At 37.9% G+C, this 24570-nt stretch overlaps 1 protein-coding gene across 1 annotated transcript in view; it reads right to left on the bottom strand.

The window, feature by feature from the left end:
• Window positions 1–7939: 7939 nt before the first annotated feature.
• LOC139726465 (transient receptor potential cation channel subfamily M member 3-like) overlaps window positions 7940–24570 on the bottom strand; it is a 30844-nt gene continuing 14213 nt past the window's right edge. Inside the window, exons 9-25 of the mRNA XM_071637421.1 lie at window positions 23855–23927; window positions 23384–23484; window positions 22717–22854; window positions 21940–22026; window positions 21343–21486; window positions 17565–17794; window positions 16541–16763; window positions 15721–15855; window positions 15013–15207; window positions 14548–14676; window positions 13684–13795; window positions 12768–12913; window positions 11656–11830; window positions 10594–10735; window positions 9402–9595; window positions 8626–8758; window positions 7940–8075 (exon numbers count right to left, since the gene is read on the bottom strand). Of these exons, the coding sequence (XP_071493522.1) occupies window positions 7940–8075; window positions 8626–8758; window positions 9402–9595; window positions 10594–10735; window positions 11656–11830; window positions 12768–12913; window positions 13684–13795; window positions 14548–14676; window positions 15013–15207; window positions 15721–15855; window positions 16541–16763; window positions 17565–17794; window positions 21343–21486; window positions 21940–22026; window positions 22717–22854; window positions 23384–23484; window positions 23855–23927 (2493 nt within the window). The remainder of the gene's footprint in view (window positions 8076–8625; window positions 8759–9401; window positions 9596–10593; window positions 10736–11655; window positions 11831–12767; window positions 12914–13683; window positions 13796–14547; window positions 14677–15012; window positions 15208–15720; window positions 15856–16540; window positions 16764–17564; window positions 17795–21342; window positions 21487–21939; window positions 22027–22716; window positions 22855–23383; window positions 23485–23854; window positions 23928–24570) is intronic.

Genomic DNA, 24570 nt, shown 5'->3' with positions numbered 1-24570 from the left:
CGATCGTGAGAAAGGGACGTCTTTCAGTTGTTGTATAATATGTGTAAAGTACTTAAAAGAGTAAGAAAAGCCAAGAAAATGTAGAGGTAAAATAAGTTTTGATAGTACTTTAATTTCTGCATTTCACATGACACAAAACACTATTAAACAACCTACTTTGTTGTCCAAGCAAGGGGCACTGATAAATTTTTGGTGTGGTTCGGAGTGATGAGATATCTGCACTGTTGTGTGCTATATTTATAAAAACAGTATGAAATCAGTAATGCTGTAAGTAGGAAGAGACAAAGTTCCTACCATTGGTTAATACTTTTGCCCAATTATCTGTGTGTGGAACTATTTCATGGAAAGTTTCAGCAGGCAGCAGAATGGATATTCCATGAGTGTAGCATCTATGACATTAGGTAGTTTCCACTGAAGTCAGTTTGAAATAAAGTGTTTGTTTGTTTTTTTGGCAGAAAAGGGGAAAGTAGGGCTGCTTTGCTTTCTTGTTCTGAGGGATGAACACACACAAAAAAATCACAAACAAGATGGAACCGAGAGTTTAAAATTGCTATCATACTGATAGTTGTGACCAACTTACTTATTCACTGATAGCTTCACAGAGAAAAGAGGCCGAGTAGGATTAGGTAGCACTTGGGCTTGTTGTAAGCTAGGTACAGGAATACTGTCAGATATAAACATTCCTGAAGTGAGGCAGTGCTATCTCTCCTCTATCTCACTACTGAGCATACAGTAGTTTCAATCAAATGTTTCCTGAAATGAACATATTGTACATATAGCGTATTTTGACAATCGATGAATTTTCTTGTAATCAATTTTCTGTTTGTATTCATTTGTTCGAGAGTTTGTGAATGACGGAAATGTTATTTATTTTGATATTTGAATTAGGCGGTTGTATTCATAATGAGTTTGCTTATTCTTGTGTTGTGATAATGAATTCATCTGAACCATTAATTAACCCATTGAGGACGAGTCCCGAGTATACTCAGGCAGGTGTCTATGGGAAATGCGTGTTGTAGCAAAATCGGTCCATCCTCAACGGGTTAACTGTTACTCAAAGACTGAACATGAGATAAAAGGCCATTGTTACCTCGTGTTGGCGAAATGCATGGAAGCATCATACTGACTTTCAATTCTATACCAGCACTTTTTAACACATAGTAATGACTTGACGACATCAGACCAAAGTCATGTGACATTGTTACATGACCATATCATGTGACCTAAGCAAGAAACTACAAGAGGTATGCTGCGCCAGTGCTGTCAGCTGGAGATCTTTGTGCGTAGTCACGATTGGATCATGATGTTCAGTGAACACATACTTCCTCATTTTCACCCGATCTAAATAAGAACAAGATATGAACTACTCCAGTGACCTTCAGAAGACTTATTCATCCAGATAGTTTCCTGTGTTGTGAAAAGAAGAAAAGAAGATTATTGATGAAAGGTATATGGACTGAAAAAACCCCCACAAAAAACAGCACAAATCTTAAAAACCAATTCATGGCATTCAGTCCCTCCCATACTTACTTCCTCATTGGCCCTACAAGAGATAAACAATTTAACATGAACAAAAAAGAAACCAGTAAGCAAGCAATCTTGTGCATTATTATGCTGTTTTCAGTTTTCTTTTCTTAATTTATAAAGCAGGCGGAATTATGGAAATGGAAGAGTTCAAGAGACCTGCGCCTATTTTGGTTTCAATTTGCAGAGAGACGATCAAAAATTTAGCATATATGCTGCCTGAGCTCAACAGTGGGAGGAAATATTTAAAGTTGAAGCTGAAGTGCAATATGTGTATTTGTGTGTTTTCCAATCTCGTTAATATGAATCACTCATGTTATGGATGAGACAAGATATGCGCCACACAGGATTGGACGTATTTGAGACAATCATTTTCTTATGAGAGGGTAGAATGAAAGATGAGCTGCAATATTGCTTTAAAGTGGAATTATCCATGTTTTCTCCTCGGATTTATGTTCGCTTTGTATTCAGTCTTGAGACATGCCTCTTTACATCTAAAGCGCAAGGTGATATACATTATTGATCAAAGTCCATTATGCATAAAGGAGAAGAGTTAAGCCATCTAATTCATTAGCAGTATCCCTGATAATGAGTTTAACTTGCTCAAGTGTATTATAATGTTTCACGGTACATTTCATGTTCGCTCAGCATGTCTACATTTTACGGCAACTAGTGCAAGTTCAGATGCAAATTTTAGGACTTGCTGTTACGAAAGTCATCACATATTTTTATTTTGACTGTGTAATGCTGTGTAATTTGCGTAATTTGAGGGAAATGGTTCTGCCTTATTTTGTGGTGCATTTTTAGTTTTGTCACGATTTGAATGTGTTGTGATCAGGGATAGAGTGATGCAATATGGATTGAGTGCTACACACATGTTTTTTTTTTTTGATATTTTTGGAAGAATGAGGTGCTGGTAATGGTGATTTCATTTGTACTTTGCTTTATTTTCTTTGTATGCACATTGAAAGGATACTTCTGGTATAGCTGAAAAGTGTGTGAGGCTGTATAGATCTTAATATTGAAACAAAGTGGCAAGCTTTAAAGGGTGTTTAAAGCAAGTAATGCTTGTATATTAGCATACGAGGTCTTTGGTTCAACCTTTCATTCAGTGTGAAGGTTATGTCTCATATTGGTTTGAAACTGCATTCATCAGATCATGATATTAATTCCATAATTTTTGATCCACCTGCCTGGGTTAAGTTTGAATGAGATTTGGGTGTAATAATGTATTTGTATTTTATGTTTATGTTTATGACAAGCAAACCATTAAATGTGATGCTATGACATGCCAGCTCACACATTATACTTTATGAGTGAGTTGTATGGCTGAGTTAAAGAAATGGCTGACCCTTTTCCATTTCAGCAAAATTGCTTCAGTGTGCCAAACTCTGCTGTGACAAACTTTGTCAACATTCTCTGTGAAGTTGAGAAGGGCTTTCTACCTTAATAGTTTGGTGCATCGTGCCCCGGATCTAGATTTTGCAAATGCATGCTATGGAGGAAAATCACATTTTCTCTTCACAGCTTGTGTCCCTAAGCTGAAAGAATGCCATTTTTTTCCATATATTATTGTTTATTCTTTAGCCAGTAGATCAGCAGAAACACTATAAAAAACAATTTATAGTTTAGATAATGCACAGAAATTGCTGTTTCTACTGTATTCTATGTACCACAGTTCTAATACCTGGCCTCTACATCTTCACACAAAGTTTAGACCTGAGATGGTAGATGGTAGGAACCAACAGGTGCAAGACTTGAAATCATTCCTCCTCTTGTTTTTGTCAGATTTAAAAGCTCTTCCTAGAATCATATTCAATTTTCCTAAAATGCCAAATTGCAACGAGTGGTTAAGATAAAGCCCTTGTAATGAGTTGCTTTATCAGTGTATGGGTTGCTATTTTTTTTACTGCCATGTTCATTTTTTGTTTTGTGAAATAAAAAAATGTGTATTCATATCTAAACACTATTGTGCAATTCCTTTCATTGACGATATGTCAGTGTTTGAGAAAGGAATTTCCCATGTAATGTAATCTGCACAGTTTAAAATATATCAAAACAGGTGTGGTAAATATTTCGAGCATGTGATACTGGCTAGGATTCATTTATTTCTTGATTTCTCAGAATCTGTTGGCAAGAAAATACCACAAACAATGTCAAGGTTCTTAAATTCATCTCCATTTTTCAATCAAACATTTTGGCGGAAACAGTCATACGCCTAGATATATAATACGACAATCATTTTTATAACACTGACTCAGCTATGTTGCAATTCCGTTTTAATGTGACATTGTTTAGTGATGTTAGCAGCAAAATGACAAAATATGATTCCTTTTTTATACGTACTTCTGTGATGTTCTTACTTATTTCAGGCATAAAATATTTATCGCCTGATGCATATTCTCATCTACCTTACTTCAATATTCTCATTTTGAGGATGTTTTGTTTTATCCCATATTTTTTTTTGTCCAGTAGAAGTGTGTAGAATTACAATGTTATACAACAAGTAGAGACTGTAAATACAATAGTACTACCGTATTTATGTGTCACATTATAACAAGAGTTGATACTGTTACGAAAGTCAACTGTATCATTTAGATGCAGCAAATGTTATTAGTTTATGTTACATGTATTTGCCAATCCCACTAGTATTGGAGCTATAGGTACCTCTCCATGTTATGTGCTCTTTTTTTAAATCATTACCGTGATCAGTTTTGTCAAGCTTTTGTGGTGTTTGTTCATTGTAAGGCACAAGGCCTTTTTCTCATTATGTTTTATTATGAACCTCATAGTCCAGATTCATGGTTGATAGTGTGAGCTTCCATAGGCCTCTTGTGCGTACAAATTGAAATCAATATAACCCACAAGCGAGGGGGGGGGGGTTAGAATTCTGTGTTTCTGATGTGTATCTTTTATTTTTAAACAACTTTACTCTGTGATACTCTTTTAACTTCTATCAGTCTGTGTCACACTTTCTCTGGTTAGGGAAGACAAGTATATAGTGTACTTGGTGTATTTGCCTTAGCATTATAGCAGAGTCTGTGAGATACATGTATCACTTGGCATCACCAGAGTATTTAAACTTTTGACCAATAGGAGGGAGAAGATAACTCGCATAAATGATGAAAATTGGACAAGATTTTGATATCCGTGTAGACATTGTACAGTGTATGCATGCGACCAACCAGTTTTCCATAGAAAAAGGGTTCAAATTATTTTACAGCTGGCAAAGGATACTGGTCTGTAGAGTGCATAATTTCCTGTTATTACTACTTCATATTTTGTATCATGACCAGAAATAAAAGTGGCTGAAGTTGTGACATTGTTACTCATTAGGAAATGACAAGAGGCTTGAGTCAATTATGTGATAATATTGTTTTATTTGGTATGAAGTACAAGGCACAATATGACAATCTGTGATCATGGTACATTCCATTTCTGTAGAAACTTACAGATAGGTACATAGTAAGGCATGCATGAATGTTCACCCAGAATGCATTGTTGGCTTGGTTGAAGAAGACTTGCCAACATAAATCTCAAGTTTTGGTCACACTTCAATCCTGCTATGCAAGGGAGACTATACAGTGGTATAAGGCTGGATACAGGGCGCAAGTGTATGATTACTGGTCCTTTATTCAGCATAGTAATAAAACTCTGTAACATTTTGCTACATATATGTAAAAAAGATGTAGAATTATTTTGGTGTGCGTGATTTTGCTTTCAACAAAGCTTGTACCAAATTGTGTAATTCTCATTGTGGAAATGTATGAGACAAGAACATGACTATCATTGATGATACCTATACACAGTATTATTCGTATAGAAGTTTAAGACAATATACAGTGCATCTAAAATATGTATAGAAATAGTCCATGCGTCATTATTGCAGTACATTCTCCTGGGCCATGGAACATTTCTTGGAGGGGGTGCTGTGGGCCAATAGCAGATGGGGGGTGGGGGTCAAGGGTAAATGTTGCCCCACCCACCAGTCACAAGAGTCTGAGAGTCACACGTTTTGTGACTTCTTTTTCCCAATCTTTGTGTTGTGTCAATTTTTATTTACTGTACTTATTTTTTGAGAAGAGCCAAGAATATAGGTTGCTACCGCCCCTCCCCCTCCAATCCAATTTAGTGGCCCCTGCCTCTGTAGAATGGTTTCAGAGTTCATAGACAAATTGAGGGAAGGCCTCATTTTTCCCTCTCTCTCTAGGCGATCATTGCATTATACAAGTATACATGACCGTTATCCTCTTATTATTCATGTGGAATATGTGCCTTAATTAAGTTGAAGTCTTTCAAAGTGTGTTTGGCAATACTGTGCAATCTCAGTGTTCTACATATGACAGGGTGTTCCTTTTTATTTCATATCTTCTGTTAAAGTATTATTCGTGCTGCAGGTATTTCAGTATTATGCAATCCCAAATTTTGAGTCATGTAGCCCACTAATCTGATACATTGTGGAGTGAATTAAGCTCTTATGAAGTGGATTATTGAGGTAATTTTCTGCCTTTTTTTTTACTTTCCAAGACTTATTGTAGTGCATTAACTTCAGACAGTATTTTTTGTCAGACAGACTGAAGTGGATATATAAGAGAGTTATAGGCTGGCCTTATGTTGTATGTTCTGTGTCCGAGACTCTTATGAGTGTTACTTCACTGTCTGTTATGGACAGTCGTGACGTGCGACTTTGTAAATAAAGAAATCACCATTGTGGGTGGTTTGCCTTACCAAACATTGATATCTGAGTATGGCAGTGGTTGTTCAATATTATTATTCAAAGTTTATTCGATGGAAATTAGTTTTCAAGTGGCTGAGATATCCAAAAGCAAAGAGGTCCTAATAAAAGGTGAGACTCACCTTTTATTAGTACCACTTTGCTTTACTTTGGTTTTTGGATAGCTCAGCCACTTCAAAACTAATTCTTATCAAATGAACTTTGAATTCCTCTTAGAATCATATGCTCTTTGATATTTCATAAGAGGTTTATAATTATTTCTCAAAAAGCTAAAATCTGATTCCCCATCTCAACCAAAACTATAATGCCATACTTTAAAGTCATTCTCACATACTTTTATGTTGTTGAATGCCTACAGATCAGAATAACTGTCGCCCTTGAGCAAATGGATAGAGTACAACACAAACAGATTTATTGGTATATTATTTTGTATTCTATGAATCATCATTTTAGATCCTTGGCAGCTGAGTTATTACTTGTATTGCTCAGCCTATGCATAGATGAAACAAATATTAATTTTAATCACTGAAAGCGCTGGAGCGGTGAGTCATTTCATTCACTTGATCTATGCCTTCCCACACCATGAGTATGCATGGAATATGAACAAGAGTTTGATGTTTTGGAACAAGAACAAACTTTGAAAGTACATGTATGTCTGTCTATCTGTATTGAAACCAACTTATCCGTGGTTAAATGAACAATGTTTGAATACACGGCTGACAAGGTTTTCTAAAGTACACCAACCTTTGTGTACATGTATTAGAATAACTGTTCTGGATGAGAAACTACAGTATTGCACCTGGATTCATAACATTCAATACTTTTCTGATGGGCAACATCACTTTCGTATTCATTATTGAATACAAGAAACAGCAAGTTATCAAAATAGTTCACATCTTTGTCACTTCAACTTTGATTCAAGTCAACTCAATCTAGTATTCTACGACACCATCTTTTTAAGTCACCCGAATTTAAATGATAAGATACAAAAACAAGAAATGAAATCCCACAAATACTAAGAAGGAAATCTAAGAATTGTACATGATAACAAACATTTTTGTAACTGAACAGCAAGTAACGGAATATACCAAGAACAATATAAGCCATGTATGGGCCAGAGGTAAATGGGATTGAATGTATACTACATTATCAATTACTTAATCTCCCCTCTTTCACACATTTTAATGATTTTGCATAGGCTTTTTGTTGTCAGTTGCTGAAGTTGTTAAGGATAGTAATAAAGTGCAGCATGAGAAGAAATTCTGAATAATTCATCACAAAATTATTCATGACATGTGAAAAATTGCATCACGTGTGCAATCAAAATCCATCAAAATCAGTCATCAAACATTTTGCATACAAACAAAAGGGCCGGAAGCGGATGCATTTGCATTCACTTTAACGAGATCGAGAATAGATCACCGGTTACCCTGTGTTTCACTCGCACCCGTCCACGCCGACAGGAGATACTTGTCGTAGAGGGCAGTACACTACTTATAGATGACAATGTACAATGTATTGCAGTAGAACTTCGATATTTAAACTGGATGGTGCATCGGTCTTCCCTTGCTCACATACCGTGAGAAGTATTGTTTCACTTATTCCAATCATGGGAGACTATCGCACACCATTATGTCATGACACGCACACACGATGATTTTAAGTAGAATTCCAGATATCCTATTGGTGATGTGTGATGAAGTTATACACTGCCTTCTCCAGGTTCGTCATTCGCTCCGTCAGCTGATCCAGCTTTCTCCGGTTCTCGTTGTCATAGCGACTCTGCTCTTCCGACCGCGTTGCAAAGGCATCCACCCTAATTTCAGAACAAATCACAGACTTCTCTAATAGATGACACGAGATTCAAAATCACCACGGGAAAAAATAACGGCAACAAAGAATACGAAAATAATAATAATAATGATGATGATGATGATGATGATGGTAATAATAATAATAATAATAATAATAATAATAATAATAATAATAATAATAATAATAATAATAATGAATAATTGTTTCAAAAAAAAATAATTGAAGTACGTCCTTTCATACCGATGACAATTTTAGGAAGGAGAAAATGATCTATGATAATGACAGCACAGTACTTTCCAAAGAAACGAGAGTCGTCTCGATAAGACATTCGTGGTTCAATTCCCCTGGTGGCGGCCGTTATGCCCCTAGGCAATGAACTTGATCCTCTTTGCCTAGTCTTTCTTGGGACGTTGGTCTGGTAGTGAGAGCTACAAGCATTCATTACAACAACGACAACAAATTGTACAAGCATACAGTGTTTCCATAGAAACGACCACAACGAAAAACCAAAAACAAATAACAGCAAATTATAACACAATGATGCAGTTTACCGTTCACTGATTTGTTCAATGGTTCCACTGATGGACTGTTGGTCCGTCAAGTTTTCCTCTCTCAAGTGATTCTCTACGATGTCTTCCATAAAGTTATACAGCAGCTGTAGAGTGTGATCGTCAAGCTGTATTTCTGTGGGGGAGGGGCGCACACAAACATACACACAAACATACACACAAACACAGACAGACAGACGCAGACAAACAGAAAAGGAGGGGGAGAGAAAAAGGGGAGAATGAAGGTAAGCCTGACGAGAGGAGGAACGGTTTGATAAACACGTTTATTGCAATCCAACGTGATCTGGTGATAACGAAAACTAACAAACACTTTTAATCCAAATGAAGATTACTTTGCTTCAAAATTGACCGAGTTCATGTTACTCAAGGCTTTGAATTCAAAAAAAAAAATTAAATGATACTTGTGTAATATGCACTATGAGAAATACTACTGATTGTTGCCAAAGTACATGAACCTATACAGTATTAATATTTGTGTCAATCCATTGATTTACTATCGCTTTCTTATCAAATTTAAGTGGAGATTGAATGGTACTGAGTAATAAACAGTTTTATCACGCTGTATCTCGATGGTTTCTATAGAACTTGATAAATTTCACACGATAAATGGAGAGTATTTTGGATGTAGGAGAGAGACTGACCAACAAAAATGGACTGAAAGCCGTCATTAGCAATCTAAGTGTGTTTCTGCTCCAACTCCACGAAGTAAGCATATATTCATTATAAGCTCGAACATCAGGTAGATTTCTAAGACTTACTCATATCTGAAACAGGCTTGGTCCTTCGATGACGATAACATGACGTCATGACTTTTTTGACCACGAGGTAGACGTGGACGATGAGGATGAAGGGCGGGGGCAAGAAGGGGCGTTCGCTGAATTCCATGATCAGCCGATATCGCTGGAACTTCCAGATCTCGTTTGCATTCTCTTGAACCCGTTGGAAGGTGTTGCTATGGGATACAAAACCAGCGGATGGAATCAATGCAATTTTTGATATTCTTGGAAAAGTTTACCTGCTCAAGACTGCTTTCCTCATCTCATGATTCGTAGTATAGTGATGATCATCTGACGAAGACATACACTTGTATCCACCAGTTCACCAATGAGAATGCGTTTTAAAACAACATGTCAGTTGACTAACGAATTAATAGTGCTTACAGACATCACAAAAATGTCGTTCACAATTGCATGGCAAATTTCTCCTTAATTGCATTCAACCATGACTTTGTGATTATGTAAGTGAGGGTGCTCATTTATTCGCGATGTTCCTCCTTTTATGTCAGCTTGGTTGAATATTTTCTGGGTTGTTTTCTTTTTTTTTTACTGCGTTTGTGCGTGTCTTGAACGTGAATATGCAAATGAGTGAGCTGACCATCTCATAACCTCATAATTTTCCATTGATCGTGTACAAAAAAAATGACGAAAATTCAATGTTTCTGTCATTGAAGTCTCAAACATGATGTTATTCCTTTTTGAATAACTTCAGAATAGTGATCTGGTAGATTAGGATTTGAGCCTCGGGCGTAATTGCGTTTGAATGAAAAACTGGAAATTCCAAAATCTAATGTACAAACTATAATATGGCAAGTTGTGAGGGTATGACATGCTCACTTTTCCATTTGCATTTTTTCATATTGACCGTTCAAGAACTGTTTTCTGAAAAATTAGCAAAACTTCAAAATGTCATAACTTCCTTGTTTTTAACCCGATTTCCATCAAAATTTTGCCGTTGAAGTCGTAACATTTTACTCTTTCTTATCAGACTAACTTATATTTGGACTGGATTTTCCCCTTTAACAATGAAGTAGCAACGTCCTTCTCGGCCACTGCGGGTACGTGTGTATTGTATCTGCTGTCTAGTATTCACATGATGTGCAAAGTCGTCTGCACACACTATGATTTTCCGCCTTTATCGAGTGATTAGCACACTATGGGTTTAAGCGCTTACTTGAAAATTGCGATGAGCATGTTGATGAGGAGGACGTTGGCGATGAGGAGGTAGATGCCCATGATGAGTCGCTCCAGGACGATCCCCACGTGACAAGTTTCCAGTCCCTCACGGGGAAACAAGGAACAGTTGTGGATGAACGCTGGAGGAAGAAGGAGAAAAAACAGGGGACATGGATGGTGGAGCGACTGCAAGATATGTTTGCATTAAGATAGTGAGACGAATTGAATGAAAGAAGAGCAAGGAGAGAAGAGATGGAAGAGAGAGGAAAGATGGAATAAGAGTTATGATAGGGTGAAAGAGGAAGAAGTTTATTAAGAAATGAAAAGAAAACAAAAACCGAGAAAAGAGGAGGAAATCATGAATATATGCCAACAACACATCAAAAACACGAAAACATAATGTGATGATGATGATGATGATGGTGATGATGATGATGATGGTGATGATGATGATGATGGTGATGATGGTGATGATGGTGATGATGGTGATGATGGTGATGATGATGATGATGATGATGATGATGGTGATGATGGTGATGATGGTGATGATGATGATGATGGTGATGATGATATCCACAGCATTTTGTATAGCGCCTTATATCTATTGTAGAAACATTCAAAGGCGCAGACTCTTCCAAGAGAGTTATAGCAATTGAATGCCTGGTGAAATATGTGAGTCCCGAGTGAGGCTTGGAAGTGATCCAGTTTGTCAATTTCAGGGAGAAAAGATGGGAGGGAGTTCCATACAGGTGGGGAGCGATAGAGGAAATGTGAACATGATTTCATGTTTAATGCATTTTTGCATTACGTAGCATTACGTTTTGAAACGTAGTCGGTTAAAGAAAATGTGATGTGTGTGTACGATGTGAAGAAGAACTTTTGTGAAAGCATCCATCAAGCCATACTGACAGTTAACCGAGTATGAAAGTAAAACCTTGTGTTATCATACACCAGCAAGTTTAGACTACAATTATACGTCTGTTCGATATCCTAAAGATGTTTAACTAATGAGGGCGCTAATGAGGGGGGGGGGGGGGTGGCACACAGGCCGGTGGCTTACGATCACTCTCGTCAATGAAAAGTTCGCCGTAGATCTGCCAGTACGGTGTGTAGACGACATCGCGAAGCACATTCCAGTCCCACTCCTTCATCGGGCTCATCAACGCCCTGCTGGCCACACCGTAGCTGATGAGGAAGACGAACAGGATGACGATGAACTTGGCAGTGTCGTTCATCTACAGAAGAAGTAGCGGAATAGCAATAATTTTTCAGTAATTGTCGCCATTTTCAAAACTTCAGGACGTATATTTCGTTTACTTACCTTTTCAATTAAAAATTTGCACTCTGTGTTAGTAAAGAAACAAACACAACTGAAAGTGATGTTTAATTTGTAGAGTTCATATCACTTCGCATTGATTTGAGGGTATTGATGGTTGAAACACATAGTTTGCAATAGCATAAATGAAAAACTTAAACTGATAAAAGTATCATTTGTGTGAAAATTATAACATAGCGAGTACATAAAAACGCGTTTTTCTTGCTGTGAAAAAGCGGTTTGACCAGTAAGTTATAAGAACTAATAAGGATAAAGACATCACTGAGTCTACCAGGGAAATTTGCGATGCTACAATAAAATAAATGCAACTGCGGTTTACTCATGCATAAAAGTTTGGTCTAATAAACCCTAAAATTCACTCAGCAAACCCAAACTGATCGCAATTGATCATAAATTTATCATATCAACTTCACTTTTGTAAGCTCCAACGGACTCACCTGTCGCAAATTTAGAAGGCTAATTCCTGCACAGCCTAATTTTCATTACCCTTTACAAAAGTGGGCAGTGCTCATTCAAGCATGAATTATTTGTAGACTTTTTGGTGTCATATGAAAGTTGAGTCCATAAGCTATCCATACATATGAATCTCCCCCCCCCCCCCCCATAAGTTCTTATTCAGCAGCCATTTCAAAAGTGTATAGTTTTATTTGAGACACCCTGATTACTTTAAATGTTAAAGGTGAGGTTTCTTTCACAAACAATCATGCGGACATTCCCGGTTTAGCGCCCCCATCGTTCAATTTAAGTATGGTCTGTCTCTGTAAAGAGCATGGAGAAGGATTGCAATAATCAATAACTCTTAAAAAAGGTCATAAAATTGAAAGGGTCAATCTCACCATTCTGCCGATCATATTGACGTAGGGCCCCATCAGTTTGTTGACGCTGAGGATGTCGAGGATACGGACGTACCAGACCATGATGTCGAGCGTGTAGAAGACGCGGCCGAGGTCGAGGTTTCTTTCCCACAGACGGAGGACAAAACCTGGAAGAGAATTGAACGAAATTCAATCATGCGCACAGCCCGCCTCCCGGTGGGTTAACGCCTTCAGCTTAATCTACTGTTACTTCTTAATAAGCCACTTCGGAGTTCCACTTTGCGCATGAGCAGAAAAGGTAATTCGAATCAATAGGCATGTTGGTTTTTAAATTCACTGGGATAAGCATCAGTGATGTAATAATTATTCATGTAATACTTATAAATGCTGCTTGCCAGCACATCCACCTGACAGTAAAAATGGTATTTGGTAAGATCAATAGAACTCAATTGTTAATACATTTAACGCAATATAATGAATTGGATGCTTTCCCAAGTGTTAATTGATGGATCATTTTAGTCATCTGGTCTACCCTAGTTCATACCTTGTTTGAACAGAATTCACGAATCCTATAAATTGTTATTTAAAACTTATGTACAATGTCGCTCTGAAAACGAGTGAAGTGCCCGTAACCGACTGATAAAAAGAATTGTTGTTCATGCTAATATGCCCATGATCTAACTCCGAACTGGCTTTTTCATCAACCTATGCAAAAATTAGTACTTTTTTGACGCATAATCGTACTATTGTGTCAAGACTGGAGTAGGGAATGTACGTACTGACTCGGGATGCGCTTCATGCCTTATATAGGATTCTCCCCGGCTTGTTAGATTTGTTTTTATGTGTGCTATCAAGTGGATCACTAATCAATGACTTTGTCCATGTATAATCTAGAGATAGGGACTGCATCCACGCGGTGTGGTAAAGAGCATCTTACCGATTGTGAAAGTGATGATACCCACAAGATCCCAAAGGTTCCACCTGTCAGAAGCCCACATCCTGCACTGCTGACGGAACGTCAGGATTTCACTGTCTCCTTGCATCACCAGCTATGAATGAACATAATATTATTAAACAGCATTACAACCTTCACTCAACACAAAACACAACATACAAGGTTATAGGCTAGTGCTTTTTCATTATCTTCTTAAACTTTTCACTTTTTTTAAAGACAATCACCTGAAAAAAAAAAAGAGAGATGAATCATTCATGGAATGATGTCTGTGAGCCTTCTTTGTCAAAGCATAAAAGGAAGGAAGAAACGGGAATTTTCATCTGTATTGAATAAAATGTATGTTCATGAAACTTCAGGTCACTTAGCTCGATATAGTAAGCCCTTCAGGTTCTCAGCCCGATATGATAATTCCTTTCGACTTATGTTTAGTTTATGTCTCTGTCACGTGAAGTCTTCTTGGAAGTAATGTTACACTAGGTGTGGGCTAATGTCTAAAAAAAAAAAAATAATTTAAACTTTGGACCTTTACCGGTGTCACACTGGGAGCATCTCTACGGGTGCCAATTTGTACCTTTCAGGTCAGAAAGATTTGCTCACTGGTCTGAAAGATGCAAAGATGCACCCATAAAGGTGCAAAGTTGAACATATTTTTCTTAAAAGTGTGAAGGGCTATCTTCTCATATGGGTCGTATGTTCTTTCATTATGATATACATAAGGAACTTTAAAGAATTAAGTAATTTGAAAAAGACTGGTGGATTTTTTTTTTTCACTGTATCCTAGCCCAACCCTCGGGATTTTCGCATAAAATGAAAAGCGCCCTCACGAGGTCGATGATAATTATTTACTTGTCTTATTTCCTCCGTGGCGAGACTGAAGACGGTCACGACAACGAACCACTCTACGTACGGGACCTCAGGCTTGAGCTCCATCAGGACCACGTAGGTGAAGGCGATCAGGAACAGGAAGTAGAACATCTGGCGACGGGAAGATAAGGGCAATGAGGTTGAAGTGTAATGACGAAACTCTGCAGGAGCGATTGGTTCTTCGAGAGCTTCGTAGATCTCAAAGCTTATTTCGCTTCTATACAAGTACTTGGCTTAATGAAACAGCTTACTAAAGCTACTTTGCAGATTGTCAGGCTAAACTCAAATCAATTAATGTTAGCGGCAGAAGATGCGTTTACTGCGCAATACAAGAATACTACAAATGATAAAGATAACTGTCTCAATTGTTGATTAAACGTTATTTTGTTAATTCATCGAATTAAGTCCAACACTGTGTATGTCTGACTGTTTTGGAAATGATCTCACAGCATTGATCCAGAACTTGACGATGGGTGCGGTGAAGATGATGCGAACTTTCTCCGGGTATGATTCTTCCCTGTCATCGGTCGAGAGGTGGAAGGGGCTCCTCCTTCTGTTTCTTGAAACCCCGCTGCCGCCGCCTCCTCCTTTGTCTTCGGACCCCAGCGAGAAGCGGATGATGTTTCGTCCAGGCTCGTAAAGCTGTTTCCATGGCAACGCAGAAGAGATGATAAGATACATTATGAAAGTAGAGACGAAGGTTGGAGTAGGGAAAAGTAGCAGAAGTAGTAGTAGGCCTGGAAGTAGTAGTTTTAGTAGGTGTAGTAGAAGTAGTCGTAGTAGTCGCAGTAGTTGTATTAGTAGTAGAAGTAGTAGTAGTAGTAGTAGTAGTAGTAGTAGTAGTAGTAGTAGTACATTGTAGTAGTAGCATATTATGTAGTAGTAGTCGTAGTAGTAGTAGTAGTAGTAGTATATTATGTAGTAGTACTAGTAGTAGTAGTATATTATGTAGTAGTAGTAGTAGTAGTAGTAGTAGTAGCATATTATGTAGTAGTAGTAGTAGTAGTAGAAGTAGTAGTATATTATGTAGTAGTAGTAGTAGTAGTAGTAGTAGTAGTAGTAGTAGTAGTAGTAGTATAGTAGTAACATTATCGTCATCGTCATTCATCATCGTCGTCATTCCAAAAATTTTGATGATGATTCTTTGATGCTTACCACCTTGGGCGATGTAGGCTCGGAGAGGTCTGCTGTGCTGTACTGTCGGGTGTTTCTTCTCGACGTCACTCGGTATTCGTGGCCGACATCATCGTCCACATCATCATTGGTGCAGAGCAGCCACTGGAAGAAGGCCTGCAAACCACCAGCCACGTGATTACGAGCATGATAACAGTAATGATAATATTAGTGTCGAAAATAATGATAATGATAATAATGATGATAATGATGATAATGATGATGATGATAATAATAATCATCATCATCATCATCATCTTTATGATAATAATAACAATGATAATCATAATAATCATAATAGTAACAGTTATAACAATCGTCTTCATCATCATCATCATCATGCTGTAGTCTTACGTAAAACTGTACTTTCGTTTAGTTCCTTTCACTACCCTTGTCTGTTTGTAATTTAGTTTTGTTTTGTTTTTACAACTATTTGCAACATTGTCTTTCTATTTTGTTTTGACATGAGAAACGGATAATGCAAATAAAGAAACCAACATTGTCGACAATATATCTCTTACATCGTAAATTATGATCTAAAAATGTCGACGTAATTTGATTAAGAGACCCATTTGCATTATTGGCAAAGATAAAAGCACTTATGAATGGAAATGATCCAGAACAAGATTGAATTTTACCCACGGTAACACTATGATAATAGTTGTGATTTTTCCACGCTCTGGCTAAACCTGCTCACAAGGATGATGACAAACTTCATTCTATAAATCGAGTATAGGTGTCATGCTTATCAAACTTTTTTATAGTCATAAGGAGTACACATTTCAGATGGTATTAATCTGACCTTTAACCCAGGGATGGCCTTCAGTTGACCATACCAGTGGTCATTCAAGAGCAGTTGGATAGAAGGGTGTGCGATGAAGCGGGAATGCTTGAAGTTAGCCGCCAGCGACAGGCATGTCATTCGACTCCAGTTCCCGAGCTCTGCACACAGCAGTAGTCGGGTGTACTTGGCATCCTCTTCAAAACACTGGGTGAGAAGACTAACCGCCAACTGTTCATACAACCTTTGGGAGATGAGTCAAAAATAATAATGATTACGCATTAAAAAAGTATCAAGCAAAATAACAAAATTCCCATTTCTTCCTAAATAGGCCTACTCAAATTTTGATTGAACTGAATAACGGGAGAGGGAGAGAGAGAGGGAGAGAGAGGAAGGGGGGGCGGGGGCGGGGGCGGGGGGAAGAGACATGGAGAGGTGAAAAAGCAGATGCACCAAAAGAGCGGGAAAACTCTAAACTCAGGATTAACAAAGCCTATTAAGTTCGATTACCACCCATGAGCAGCGTGAATAATCTGAATAACATGCAATAATAGGTATCCAGCATCGCTCAGTTAATAATGATGCATGGCATCATTAACTGGCAGGCAAGGCAGTATTAATTAACACTGACCTGCAATTTTAGTCACTGATGCATTATTTTGTTCTTCCACGTTGTAAGGCAGCACATGGTTGTATAGTTAGTTAATGATGGCCTAAAACTACACATAGTCATGATTCTCTGTATAATAACTTATTAACGTACTAGCGACTGTATTCTTTCATAAAGAGTTGCGATTGATCTTACGCTCGATTTATTGAGCGTAACTCATTGAAAAGAGCGTAAGGTCAATATTGAGCGTATGTCCTATTTCATAAAGACACTTAGGGTCTACGCTTGATTTTAAGAAAAATCAAGCGTAATTTTCAGTAGATTGAGCGTTATTTGCGATAAATCGCAAAGTTTGTTTATGAAACGCAATTTGCGAGTGATTGCAATTTACGCTCAATCTTTATGAAATAGCCCCGAGATGGGATGAGTTCAAACCTTGACTGTTCGGTGAGTCTGTCCGCGGCGTCGGTGTTATACTTGGATCTCGCCAGTCTGGCCAGGGAGTAGAAGAGTCTGAAGCCGATCAGAGCTTTTGGGAGAGATTCTCTGCCCAGCTGCCACATCAGGTAAGCCATGTTGTACTTTTTGGTCAGCACCGACCAGAGGAAGAGGTCGTTGTAAGGGAAGAGGTTGTCATCGTGAAGATAAGCAGTCTCAGGTTCACCCTGAAGGACAGAACAAGTGGCATTCCAGACGAATAATTTCACATCACGTAGTTCGTAAATCGATAGTGCCATGTATGGATTTGTGGAACTCATTGTGGTCCTTTAGCAGATATTCCAATACTTTGAAATAAGCCCAAAGCATAATTGAGAATGATGTTGATTACGACGACGACGACGACGACGACGATGATGATGATGATAATGATAGTGATGATGATGATGATGATGATGACGATGACGAAGATGAAACAACATTTATATTGCGCCATTCATCTGTAGAAGCCTCAAAGGCGCCCGGCTCCCACAATTTGTCATTCATAAAGTTGCTGGAAAAGATAGGTCTTCAGTTTAGATTGAAGGTATTGAGGTTGTTACAATTCCGAAGCGGGACTGAACAAGGATGATGACAGAGGAGGCTCACATATCCCAGCAATGTAGTAATGTAATTCCATTACAATATCGCTTGATTAACAACTTCACAAGCATGGTGAACCGGTGCCGGACTATATGCATGCTTTCTTAATTCTTTCATTGTTAGTGATTGTGCTTTCTTGAGCATCCAATCATGCATATTCATGTGAAGCTGCTATGTCGTCATCCGTGTTCATTTGATTTAATTATTGTGAATGATTTTGAAACATTCCTATTCCTCATCCCAGTCTCTATGAATTCTGAAGCTCTGCATTCAGTTTGACCAATTTACGGATGTTCAAAATTCAAAAGACTGAAAGTTATCCGGAAGTCTCCGTTGAGATCATTCACAAAGAGGATGGCATTGTATAAAACGAGCTGTACGGTTATGACGGTAGCGGCTGGAGCTAAGATGAAAAGCTGTTGATACAGAAAAGGCATAATGTCTATTAACTCTCCTTCTTCTTCCTCTCTTTTCTTCTTCATCATCTTCGTCGACATCATCATAATTACATTCTTTCTCTATCCTTGTCCCTTCTCTCTCTCCCTCTGTCTCTCCATCTTTCACTGTCTTTCTTTCTCTACCTATCATATTCAAAGATGTAATTATTATCTATCTATCTATCTATCTATCTATCCATTTATCCATCTTTGTATCTGTGTGTGTGCATATGAGTGTGTTTGTTTGCGTCTGTTTCTGTGACTATGTGTCTGTATATAAACATGTAATTATTATTATTATGATGATGATGATGATGATGATAATAATAATGATAATAATAATAATGATAATAATAATAATGATAATAATAATAATAATAATAATGATAATAATAATACACCATATCAGATTTGTGGGGGTTTTTTTCTCTGCCAGTTGCTATCTTAACGATTTTAAAGTACTCGTAACACTACTTTATATTTTTTTTTGTCTCAGTCATTCTTTCCATTCAAGCGACCGATACATTATTATCTCCGCTTCCCTCTCAAACACAACTTTCAGTTCAACGTCGATTCAACCGTGTAAATGCATGTATTTTTCTTATCTTTGCCCGTGGTTTAAGAGACGCCATCTAATCAGTAACAAGGATGGAACATTTAGTTATATCCCTCCCCTCGCCCCATTGTCCCTTTCATGAACAATCCAAGTAGGTCCTACATTTAGCAGAAAGTACATCACATGAGTCACACATCCTGCGCCATCTATTCTGTATAACTGACCCCAGAAGAATGACCTTTAACCATTCTTTTCAGTTAAAGGCGAAGACTCAGTGAATGCAAACAGCGGATGAAGTAATATGAGCTCCTTTGCAGCGATAAAACTGAGCGGAAATTCGGGTCTTCCTTGCAAAGTGTGTACAAACATTCAGTGCTATGTGACCTCGGCCAACACTTCTTATTTCTTTAATCATTGAAGCAGTAAAGCAATCATAACGGTTCTTTGGTATGACTAATCAGCATTATCTCACGTTCCTCACACGTGAAATAATTAGTAATGAGTTAAGTGATTCCATCACACAGGCAGGCGACAGTATCTTGTAGTCGTCCTTGATGAAACAGTAAGTCATGCATTCTTTGTCTTCAGTACGGACAGACGGTGTTTTGGACGGGTCGAAAAGACTTATTGGTCATGGGTCAAGTTCCTTAATGATGTAAGATTTCTTCGTCAACAGGACATCTGCCTAAATTATATCGATATTTGCCCATTTGGGTCAATCGTTGTAATCCAATTTCCTGCGTGCTGGTCAGTGAAAGTTCAGGATCCCTAATGTGCCGACAACGGTGTCGCGTATGCGAATTAGTCACTGCCAATGATTGTGCTCTTGATAAGTGTGCATGAATTAAGAACGCTCGCATTGATGACGACATGACTAGAAAAGAAAAACTTGCACAGGAAGAGATGATAATGACGAACAAAAGAATAAAATCAAGTGATGTAGACGGAGGAAAAATAGAAAAGCAAAGACAAACGAGAAAGGAAATGAGTGGAGAATACCTCTTCGCAAAACTTCACATTTTGTATTTGGCACTTGAAATATCATCACCACCATCATCATTATTGTAGTTTACCATGTGTCTTCATTAGTATTTATGCACAAGAATATAAAACCAAATGAAGTGTACATATTCAGGCCTTTTCTCCCATCCTGCTAAACAAAATTCATTTAGATGCTTCTACCCTGCCCTGACCCCCCCCCCCCCCCCCATATAGGTAAAGTTTCTTGACTGCCACGTGTTCATGCAACCACTTTATAGTGGCAGTCCTTCTTCTCGTGCGACATAATTTCATATCATATTTGCAAATTTAGTAATGCAATATGAATTTGGTTAATGAAACTAATGTACACATTCATTTTTATCAATTACATTGTTGGTATGTAGATGTTTTCTGTGATATTGCCGAAAAGAAAATTGATCTATGTATGAACTTATGTTGAAGAAAATCAAATCAAACAAACAAACGAATACTTTATCGCTTTCATTCCTGCATAAGAGGAGTTTGGTGTCAGCTTTACGATTTGATGGCAAATTATACAATTCAGATAATTATCATCGTGCTATTACCCATGGTAATATCATTCATTTGGTCCTTTGTTTAATATTAACACCAACAAAAGATCACCTAAAGCAACTACAAGAAAAATCTGTTTTAATCGGTGGAACTCTCTACCAATCCCACTTCGGAATTGCAACAACCTCAATACCTTCAAATCCGAACTGAAGAAACATTCTTTTTTTCCAGCGACTTTGTGAATGATGTGTGACACATAGTGGGAGCCGGGCTCCTTTGAATGTCTCTTCAAATAGATGGCGCTATATAAATGCAGCTTCATTATAATCATCATCATCATCATCATAATCAAGGCGCCTCTTCCAAAAAAATATTGGTTATGAATTGGTTACACGATATCAAGTGACAGAGAAAAGAGATATCATGGTGGGAGATGATGTTGATTACCTGTAATTTTTGGTGTACAGTCAACTGTTGTGTGATCGAGAATATTCGTAATTTTCTTAGTTTATTTCATATTCTATGGGAGAATTGAAAAGCGTAAATCCTATTAAAAAAAAAAAACAGGTGAGAAAAGTACATATTATGGATTGACATTATTATCTACAAAAGCACGGAAGCATACCTCACAACATGGATTTCTCGTGATAGTTACACAGGATGAGGTGGAGTGGTTGCTGTGCTTGGTATAGTTGGATTCGAAGCCCTTCCCGAGAAGATGCTCGATGATGCGACCAACGTCGTTGAGAGTTATCTTCGCCTCACTCTTCTGCAGAAAAAATTACAAACGAGATTCATCGTGTGTATTTTGTCACGTATATTATATATATATATATATATATATATATATATGTACGTATATCTATATTTATATAACTTTGAGCAAAGAAAATGAGTTTCCATGGGGATCCCGATGGAAACCCATTTTTGTTGCTCAAAGTTTTCACTATTATTCGTTTCTGGTCAGTTCTACCTTTATTTGTTTTCATTGTATATGCACATGTGTATGTATATGTATATGCACATGTATATGTATATGCATATATATGTATATGTATATGTCACGTATATGTATATCTATGTATATGTATATGCACTTGTACATGTATATGTGTAGGTATTTGTATATGTATATGTATATGTGTATGTGTATGTATACGCATGCGTATGCGTATACGTATATGTATGTTCATACACGAGTATAAACTAGTACTTGAGTTACCTCACAGCGTCTCGATCTGCGAGAGTGACCGTTGTTGATGTTGGCGTGACGAGACAGCAGAGCAAGGCCTGGGAAGGGGTCCACTTCCTGAAATATTTAAAAGTAGACAACTCAGACACATTCCTTGGTTTGCGTGTCAGTTGGTATGACTGAAAATAGATACAGTACCACTGAGAACGATGGGTGTTCTGCTGCTGTTATTTGCCGTTCCTACTTTTTGGTCAATGATGGTATTCAAGCTTTCAGTGTTAGGTCATATCCATAATTCAGTAAGGTTTCCTCAAGAGGCCATGAGGAAAAAAGGACTTAGCGTATATTACAGCGAAGATTCGAACCTAAGACCTTGAGATTGACTGCCCTGCGTTTGATCATCTATAAGTCACAGTGTCAGCTTCTCAATATCAAACCTAGATTGTCGAGGATTTTGTGTTTCATGAAGTTTATTCCTGAAAAGGAACTAAGCCTGTAACGCTGGTACTGTGTAGCTAACCTGACACATAAACGTAAAGACACCATCACACACATACATACATGTATACACACAAACACATACACACACATACACACACGCACACCGTGCTCACGTTCATATCATGGAGCTATCAGTAGAATACCTCAAAAAAGAGAACACTTACAACTATTAAAAATTCGACAAATCGATATGCAAGGTCATTGGATCTAGAGGGTTTACGCTATGACGATTGTAAGAGTAAACAAAGGAAAATAAATTCAGATAAGATATGATTGCAAGTATGTGTAACTGGCTGACGTACTTACCAGTGTGTTGTACAATGACACCAGACGTTCTCTGGTGAGGAATTTCTGCATGTATAACCCTCTCTCTAGGAGAAGCTTAACGAAGCCAACTCGGTCCATCTTCAAGGCGATGTACATAGCTTCCTCCAGGGCCGATTCCTTAAAATCAATCAAAGAGAGTCTTAGGGTTTGTTTGTTTGTTCGTTTGCTTGTTTGTTTGTTTGTTTGTTTGTTTGATTGATTGTTTGTTTGTTTGTTTTGAGTGATGCTCATTGATTTCTTCTCCTTTATAAGTGAAGACATATTGGCCCGAATTCACGAAGGTGGTACAATCTATGTCCAAGGTTTAAACCATGAACAAGGACCGAAGTTTTGTATGGGACGCCAAGTGTTGCTTGGCCTATTTCGTTACGAAATCGTCATTTCGTCGACGAAATGCCTGACGAGGATCGGACTGATTAGCCATCTTCGCACTCACGGAATGTAGTGATACTAGAAGTTATGGTCGTCTTCGCCAGCGAAGGACGAACATCATCATCATCATCATCATCATCATCATCATTTTCAGCCGAACAAGAACTTTGTTATTAGGGTTCACCGACGTGTTCTTTGAATCTCTCTCATAATTGAAAGGATGTTAGAACAAGGAGCCTCCATAATACGGTCAATGGACATCATCCAAACCTACCTCCCATCTCCTGACATTTTTGAAGATGTGTTCCTTAGCGAAGTCCACTCGGTTCCAGATGAGGGACAACTTGAGCTGGTCCGGGGCAGAGAGGTTGCTGGCTGTTTTAATATAGAGCAAACGAATTAACGATTCCATGCTCTCAATCTTGGTACGTTTAAGCACATCATCATAAATATGGGCTGCATGTCTTATCATTTGTTTGAACATGCATTTTCTGTGTTCTCAAGGTCTCTGAGAAAGACTCTCCCCCTCTATTTACTCTCTCCTCTTTTACGACGAAACCAAAAATGGTAACATTAATTTATGACAATTATTGTGTCCTTATTGTTGGTCTGCTATGAGTATGTATGTTCCTAGATACTGTCAAGTGGATACACGTTGATTAGGGAGTAAAACGTGAGTACTGGTCTCAACAAGACGTAGATGGAGTATCGATAATTGTGATTTTTTGTTAGTTTAGATGTTTACCTTTCAGTAAAGCCGACAGGATGGCAGAGTCAATGTCGACGTTGTTCTCAGCCTCAACGCTGAAAATCGTAATCTGTGTCAAATTGGAAAAAGAATATAATAGACGGAGGAAAGGTGAAAATTATGTCAGTAATGGTATTCCCTATATCTTTACGGGATTTTTTTTTTCGTTTGTTCATTATATCTTCTCTTATCAATAACTTGGTTGGCAGCCTTTTTAGCCGCCTTGGTTCAATCGATCGACATTTTGAACTTCGACAAGCGATTAGCCCTTAGCTCCTTTTCAAACCACAGACCAAGTTATCCTTTCAAGTTTTGCAAAATAAACATGTCAATGGTTAGCTCTCTTCCTTTCCTTCATTCGAATTTGCTCCATGCCTGCTATAGAGCTTTTCCATACAGACAAACGCACAAGGAATATTTTTAAGATATTTCAACAAGAAACACACGATTACACACACACACACACACACACACACACACACACACACACACAACATAAACACACACAAAGACAAAGACAAACTCACAAACGTCCCAACTCTGGTGCGCGAAAGCCTAGTTCCTGAAGTAAAATTGTCACTTGTCTAGGTAAAGTTGGAATATTTCTGGGACCGTCGCTTCTTATTCTGTGTTTTCTTCTTTTTAAGGTAAGGGGGGGGGGGGGGTTACGACAATCACAATGTCAGTTTTTCTTTATTGTGAGGTTACTGTCA

Source organism: Diadema antillarum, unplaced genomic scaffold (genome assembly GCF_040938485.1).
Source record: "Diadema antillarum isolate AM-2024a unplaced genomic scaffold, OU_Dant_1.0 seq00000085_RagTag, whole genome shotgun sequence".
Taxonomy (NCBI): Eukaryota; Metazoa; Echinodermata; class Echinoidea; order Diadematoida; family Diadematidae; genus Diadema; species Diadema antillarum.
This window is presented reverse-complemented; position numbering and strand designations above follow the sequence as displayed.